We start from the raw sequence: 7,689 nt of genomic DNA, 5'->3' as shown, positions 1-7,689 counted from the left end.
CATACATAAAATTAAGTAAAAGGAGAAAGTAAATAAATATTGCAAAGAAGATTTTTTAAAAAGCATCATGATTGTAATTAGCGTACAATAAGAATTTACTGTCCATTTTCCATTTAATTAACTGTTTATATAACAGTCTTAACTCTATAGCTTAGCACAAATGACATACAAGTAGAAGAGGGAGAGAGACAGTATATTAGAGACCTCTAAATTCAGACGACTCATTGTCATATAAACATATTTAGCTTTATAAAATAAACATGGTCAAAATTACTGAACTTACATACACGAATCAAAACATTCAGATTCTGCCGCTTCAGTGGATTAAGAAACTTCCAAGGATATGTCCAAGAAAAGCCTTATAATTGTCATCATTTGGATTAGGAGAGAAACAGAACTATGATGTCATTGCATTGTTCAAGACAGATGAACTGAGATAAATGCTGAAAATCATTATGGTAAGTCAAATTTAAAAATAAATGTAATAGAAACTGAAAACTTGAGACCTTGAACTAACCATGGTGTCTATTTGCTTGAAAGGCATGATCAAGTTTTAAACACAAAAACTCAGATTTAGAAGTAGTTTTACAATATCTACTAATAAGACAACTGCTTTCCTAACTATTTTTGTGTTTTAATAGAAAATAGTTGCTGCTGAGTTGGGGTTTATTTTGTGTATTTAAACATAGCCCTCTGATATATTTCAACTATAAACATTGCAGTCATGCCAATGGACAAGTAGGAACTAGAAAATGTGACCCATAAAAAAAAAAAAAAAAAACCCCAAAAAAACCAACCCAGAACTGAAACCTCTTCATTCAGCAAACGAAGCAAACAAACATCAGTGATGAAAATACATTCAAACAGGAAATACTACATAGGCTTATGTTTTAGTCATCTGAGGTATCATAAGCAACACAGGTAAGTTTTTTTAAGAATATATGACTTTAATTGACTTTGTCCCTTTAATGATAAATTTACAATGAAAATGACATGTCCACCATAGTTTCAAAATACAACATAGCTACCATTGATTTGCTGCAAATGCCTTTGCATTATATTTCTTTGTGGCAGAGGAGTGATTTGACAAAAATAAATTCTTATACACATCCACTCTCATGGGATTAATAGCAAGACAAAATATTTCAATGAAATAAATTAAGATAAAAATAATACAAAATAACTTAAACAATCTTCCTAGATCTCCTCAAGCAAGATTTTTCTCAGCACACTAATACACCAATCTTCATTAAAAAAAATAAAAATCTGTTTATTGAGAATGAGGCAAAAGGATGCAATTGACATTGGTCTGATATTTTATTTCTTGTCAATTGGGATAATAACTTCTCCTAACCTCCAATATCAACATCGGTCCAGCCTCAGAACTCTGAGACCATTTATATTGGGAAGAACACATACAGCTAATAAATGCATGGCACCCATGCAGCTTCTGGTACATTTGTTCATCCTCTGAGGCACCTCTCCCAAAGGCTGCCAAAGCTGTTAGAGGCAATTCCTCTGATACTTGCGATGGAAAGGTCAAGTGGAGATGGTTTTATTTAATTTGGAAGAGGATTAGTATGCTTTGCCGTCTTTCCATGCTCACACAATATATACTCACGCATTAGTGGACAAATACATCAAATAAGTATCAGATAAAAGCACCCAAAATATGTTTGGCAATGCAAAGAAAGGATATATTTTAGGGTATGGTCAGAGAAGATATTCAAAGCCTCCATTGCTGCTTCTAGAAATGTCAGGACAATTCAGAAATGTCAGTTCCTTTACTGGTTTCCAGATTGTAATTGAAGGATCATGTAGCTCTCTCGCTCTTTCTCTCTCTTTCTCTCTCTAAATAGGTCTAAAAAGATCAGTTGGAAAGTGCAGACAGAATTGTTCACTGGTTAGCTTTACTTAGAGCTACAGGGTATATATGTGCTTTGCTCTTATTGATCACTCTAGCTTACATTTTTAGCACACACAAACAAAAATCAGGAAAAAGAAAAAGTCAATGAAAAATACAAACAACACAAAACAAATAAGGTTCCAATCGTGCAAATTTTGCTTCACTGGATAAAGCACTTCTTGACACAGTAATGTCCAGAATCCCCCTCCCCCAGAAAAATACAGGACTGAGACTGAAGTATTTTTTTTTCCTTTTTTCCTTTTTTTTTTCTTTTTTTTTTTTCTCTTAAGGCTATACAACACAAAGAAATAAAGCATGGAAAAAAAAAAATACTTCATTGGGCCAAATACTTCATTCTTCTGGCTCTGGAGCGAGCCTTTGACAAAGCAATTGTGTGGTCCGAGTTATTTGTCTCCTTGGGACACGAAAAAGAGGGAAAAAATGAAAGACAGGAAAAAAAATTAAAAATAATAAGAAAGTCAACAATAAAATCCAAAATTGACTTTACAATCACAGGTACAAATTGCTCAGGTCGATAATTTCATTTCTCCTAAAGATCACTGTTGTCTAAAACTAATTAGAGGCGCAGGTTCTTGAGGAATTGTCAATATTCAAAGCAAACATTGGAGTTAGAAGGTTATCACTCTTCTACTGTGACAGTCTGATGGGGTGACTGGAAATACTGTCATGTGCTGCCAAGTCCAGGGTGTTGTTAACAATTTAATCCTTGCTCCAGCTTATGAATCTGTCTCCTATTTGGTCTCCTTTTATAGTGGAAAGACTAAGAAGCCAGAAAAGGTTGAATATTTCCACCCTCCCATGAGGTTACCCCTTTCCAGTTTGAGATGCACTTTGTCTTCTCTTTCCATGAGGAGCAAGACTCCATTGCTGGCTGCTTCTCTGGTGACGTCCTGATCCCCTGCAAAAGCTGAAATCACTGGGTAGCCGTTTTGCATTAAACTTACCTAAAAAGTGCAAAGAGCGAGAATCTGAGTTTTCCCAATACTTTCAATGACTTTTTTCTTTGTGCATATCACTAAATTTTTGTGCAGACTAGAAATGGCATTGAATTAAGGTAAGGCAATATGTGATTTCTGTCATGCATACAGACCTCTTTAACTAAAATATCGTACAGTCTCATTCTTTACTTCCTTGTTTTGTAAATGCACCTTAATGTCTAGAAATGAGCATTAAAAAAAGAAAAAAAACAAATCAAAAGGAAAGATGGCATTTTCTTTAGATCATGACCCACCTGGATAGTTTGTCTGTTATAGACCTTGACCACGTGGAAACTGAAACTATATATGCCTTTCCTTGGTGCTACAAATATACTGGAAGCAAGATCAAAATGGTTGCCAATATTAACTAATACCTGGAAAGTAAACAAACAAACAAAATCCAGAATAAAACAAAAAAGAGAGAGAGAGAGAGAAATCAGACCCCACCTTAGAAATGCATCAGTGAAAATCTTACATGAGCTCCATGACCAATATAAAGCCTAGTCGAAATGGCATCTGCAGCACATATAAAAGTGCACTGCAGGGGAAAGATGCCAAGTTACAGAGGCGTTTAAAAAGCATCACAGTTCATAAAGTGATTGAATTAAGCAAAAATTATCTCCAAAGGCTGTTAGATGAAGTGTGAATGTCCACACTGCACTCTCAATAAAGTAAAGGTCACAGAAGTCAGGTGGAGGGGAAGGAAAAGGAGGGAGGGGAAAGAAGTGAGAAAAAAAAAAAACCTTCAAATTCATCAACTGATCATGCAAATGTGTGTTTTTAAGCTAGCACTGCCGAAATTAGACCCGACTTCGAGTTTAGTAGTGTCCAAAACTAAAACTGTACTGCAGAGGAGGTTGAAAGATGAGAGGATGCTTAGCAACAGCAACATCTGCCAACTCACACCTCTTTTCCTGGAGAGCTGTGCTGCCTGGCCCGCACCCTCCTCGGGCAGCTGGGGCGGGCCTGCTCCTCCTTCCAGGCAACAACCTTAATTTGCCACATATTTCAATATTTTTTTAATCAAATGAAAAAGAGATTGAGTTGATCCCTCTTCACACCGATGCAGCAGCTGCACCCTGTCCCCGCAGAGGCTGGCGGTGTGGAGCCCACCTATTTGAGGAGGATCTGGCCCTGGCTCATTCCCTCACTGTCTTTTCCTGGCCCCAGCGACGGGCAGCCTGATTTGGCTCTGAAGGCACTGGTAGCGAGGGCAGAACAACCCGCGAGCCAGTGGCGATCCCGTGCGGCAAGCGGGTGAGCCCGAGCCGACTGCTCCACTGTGCCACCTCTGGAGTGACCCGGCCACGGTCCGCCTTGAGGGCCACAATTGCTGTTTTAACGAAGGAAAATACAAAACAGGAAGAAAAATCACCAAGATCCCCAAGCCCGTGCGCTTTTCCTCCCAAATATCTAACGCCCATTGTTTCCAAGACAGGATAAAAAAATATATTATTCGGTTGTTGTGGGAGAACCAAGGAAGGAATGCCTTCACACTACTGAGAACTGAGCATTGCAGGGCACAGAGTCTAAAATATGCTATATATGAAGCAAATAAATTTTTTTGTTGTTATGTCTTGGTTTGGTTTACCTACACGAATCTGACTTTACGAAATCTTGTAGGCAGGGAATAGCCGTAAAACTCATAGGGAGGTACAAGCAGACAGATGAATGACAAGTAGACAGATAGACGGAAAAACCCAAAAACAAAATCCCCCAAACCCAGAGAAAACAGTTTGCGTGTGATAATTTTGTCTGAATCTGCAATACTACTTCAGGAGTAAAAAGTGGTAGGGAAAAAAAAAAAAAAAAAGGTATTTTTTATCGCAAAAATCAAGCGGAATGACAGGGCATGGGCTCCTGAACTCAAGCAGCGCAGTGAAGGGGCAGGACGACCAGTCCGGCCCGTCCGTTGCTCTGCCCGGTGTACGCCGTGCAAGACAACATCGCTCCGTTATAACCCATCGGGGACATCATTCGCCTCGTCTGATAACGCGGTAAACACACTCTTCTTTCTCAGAGTACTCCCTCCCCCTGAGAGATGCTGTAACATTGCCAAATCGGAACATGCAGATCTGGGGACTCGTCATCGGTAAATCTCTGCCCTCACATTGTCCCGAGAAGGAGCATTTTCGACAGGAGGGGAGATGCGCACACTTTTCCCAGGGTCGTTCTCGACTGCCCGGGGCAACCCTCTGCTGCGACGCGCTTCTGAAAGCGTCCAAGGAATAAACTCGCAGTTAAACCGCTCTCCGTCAGCGATGGGACCTTACGAGAAGTCGGGGCATCCCCCTCAACACCCCGGGAGAGCCCCGCAGCCACCTAAAAAAACTTCCCAAACTCATTCTGGAGAGTTGAGCTGTAAAAACTGCTACGGAGTGAGTGGGGGTTGAAAGATGGAAGGGGATCAAGGAGGAACACACGGGGGCTAGGGGTGGGGTTGCTCGCGCACGGAGCCGAGGGCGCGGGGTGAGGGGCAGAGAAGGCATAGCGGACGGCGGCTGACCTGGTCGAAATAGATGGTCATGGTGCGGTTGCTCATCTCGGAGGGCTCATGGTTGGTGCTGCGGGTGGCCGAGAAGGCCACCTTGGCGCTGCCCGAGCGCACCGAAATCCCGAGGGAGGAGGTGATGGCGCCGTCGGCCGAGGGGCTGGAGTCGCACACCACCAGGCACTTCCCCTCCAGGACGATGGGCTCCGTGTCGTTCTGCGCCCGCACCGGGCACCCGGCGGGCAGCAGCAGCAGCAGCAGCGGCAGCGCCGCCGCCAGGCAGCAGCAGCAGCCGCCGCTCGCCGGCTCCGGCAGCGCCCCCCGCCGCCGCCGCCCCATGCCCAGCGCCGGGCCGCCGCCGCTCCGGCTCGCCGCCGCCATGCGGGCGGGCGGGCGGGCGGCCGCGGGGAGGCGGAGGGGGCTGCGCGCCTGCTGCCGCCTCGGCGCCCTTCGGCCAGCGCTCTGCGGAACGGCGGCTGGGCAGCGGCGGCCGGCGCCGCGCCTTCGTCCGCTTCGCCTCCTCCTCCGCCGCCGCCGCCTCTTACGCGCGGGGCGAGGGAGCCTCTTCAGAGGGTGGGCGGCGCGCAGCAGCCTGGCAAGGGCAAAGGAAGTGGTGAGGCAGAGCAGTGGGCAGGCAGGAGCCGGGCACCCCGCCGCCGGGCAGCACTCCCCTCCCCTCCACGCCCCAGCAGCCATAGCCGGCACAACAGGTCTGCCGGCGGCTCCTCCCGTCTTCTCTTTCTCCCGTCCCCCAGCAGCGAGGAGTCCCGCAGCCCCAGCCGTACTTTGAGCCGGGAGGAGGGGGTAGCACGGCAGGTTGCGTCCCTGAAGCCGCCGTGAAGCATCCTGTGGGCGCCTCGGACAGCCCGTTTCCCGCCCCACAGCTGACGGGGGCTCTAAAATAGGGCTAGCTCCCATGGCCCCACTTTTTACTACGTCTGCAAGCCGGATTTTATGTCAGTCTCCTAACGCCCCAAACACACTACGGAAGGAGACTTCATAATTATTATTACTCTTTGTAATGCTCCCCCTCCCTCTCACTGTAGCTGCCTCACTCACTATCCTCACTCTGGGAGTCGCCGCCGCCCTCCTCCCCGCTCGAAGGCTAGTGCACTCGGGCACCAGCTGGTACTTCTCGACCCTTTGTCTCCCACGCCAGGCTACCCCCGTTGCCGCCGATCCCTAAACGGTTCCCTAAACTGCCGGGAAGGAAGCAGCCGACTCGGGAATCCCCTGTCTCCTACCCCGGCATGAACATACACCGCAGGAGGCAAAACCTTACCCGGCTTCTTCCTCAGAAGTTGCATCTCAGTTTTCCCCTCTCACCAGAACACCTTGAGATTTTGCTCCTGGGAGATCTACCGTAACCTCCCACCGAGATATCTCTACCTCCACTCTAACCCAGCATCTTCTCATTGCTAACGTTTCAAATGGTATTTTGCAAAAGGAACAGCCGGTGGGGAGGAGAACGGCCTTTTTACCTGGGCGGTCCATGACGGGAGAAGAGGGCTGCCTAGGTAGCTCGTCCGTGAACTTGTATCGCTTAGGCAAAATGAGCCGAGATTGAGCTGGCAGAAAGAAAAGGAAACAGGAGTCGCCTCTTTCTCTCCCGCCCATTGCCAATAATCTCCCCCCCCCCCCTCCAGCCGCTACCACCACCACCACCCCACTTCCTCCCTCCTCCCCTCTTCACACACACTCTCGCACTCGGCAGGGCTTCAGACGCCAGGAGCGGATAGGTGCATGGCCCCAGCACCCCCGGCACCCCCCGCGCTTCTAGACTCCAGCCACTGCCCCGGCCCTGGACAGACGCTTCGCGCCCCGGACCCACACCCTGGCCCTTCACACCCGCAGCAAGGTGGGGGGGTCCCATCAGGACTGCCTCTCCGAGGCTCCCCGACGCAGTCTGTCACCATCGGCAGTCAAAAGCTGTACTCCCTTGCCCCCTTGTTTCTACCTCGTCGGGCTGAGTCGTGCCTGTATAAACATGCCACCGACAAGTTAGCGCTTACTGACCAAACCACTTACGGCCAAACTGCGCAGCATTACTGAGTAAAAGCTATTTGGAATTAGCAGACTTTAATAATGATGATGATGATGATAATCACTAAAAACCACAAAAGTGTTTAGGGCACTTCAAGGCTGCGTTTCGCACACCGAAATACCCCATTGCCATTGCCATTCCCATTGCCATTCCCAATCGCACGCTTGCATCCCAGCACCTCAGCGCTCGGCGGCAGCTCGCCCTCTATTAAACTGTTTGTTCCCCTGGGGATGTACTGTTCCCGGTGCTG

The 7,689-nt window shown here is 47.0% G+C and overlaps 1 protein-coding gene across 1 annotated transcript; it reads right to left on the bottom strand.

The window, feature by feature from the left end:
* Positions 1 to 969: 969 nt before the first annotated feature.
* On the bottom strand, positions 970 to 5,734 carry CBLN2 (cerebellin 2 precursor). The gene is made up of 3 exons (XM_010204466.2): positions 5,411 to 5,734; positions 3,159 to 3,278; positions 970 to 2,871 (listed from the first exon to the last, which is right to left on the bottom strand). The coding sequence occupies exons 1-3, from the start codon at positions 5,732 to 5,734 to the stop codon at positions 2,674 to 2,676; spliced, it is 642 nt and encodes a 213-aa protein (XP_010202768.2). The 3' UTR covers positions 970 to 2,673.
* Positions 5,735 to 7,689: the final 1,955 nt, after the last annotated feature.

The sequence above is a fragment of the Colius striatus genome, chromosome 4, assembly GCF_028858725.1.
Source record: "Colius striatus isolate bColStr4 chromosome 4, bColStr4.1.hap1, whole genome shotgun sequence".
NCBI classification, from domain to species: domain Eukaryota; kingdom Metazoa; phylum Chordata; class Aves; order Coliiformes; family Coliidae; genus Colius; species Colius striatus.
This window is presented reverse-complemented; position numbering and strand designations above follow the sequence as displayed.

Excerpts from the sequence above, each read along its gene's own strand:
- CBLN2 (XM_010204466.2), bottom strand. The coding sequence starts at position 5,734 with ATGGGGCGGCGGCGGCGGGGGGCGCTGCCGGAGCCGGCGAGCGGCGGC. Across the intron at positions 3,279-5,410 it reads TGACCATCTATTTCGACCAG|GTATTAGTTAATATTGGCAA; the intron begins GTCAGCCGCCGT and ends TTTACTTTCCAG. Across the intron at positions 2,872-3,158 it reads ATAACAGACAAACTATCCAG|GTAAGTTTAATGCAAAACGG; the intron begins GTGGGTCATGAT and ends TGCACTTTTTAG.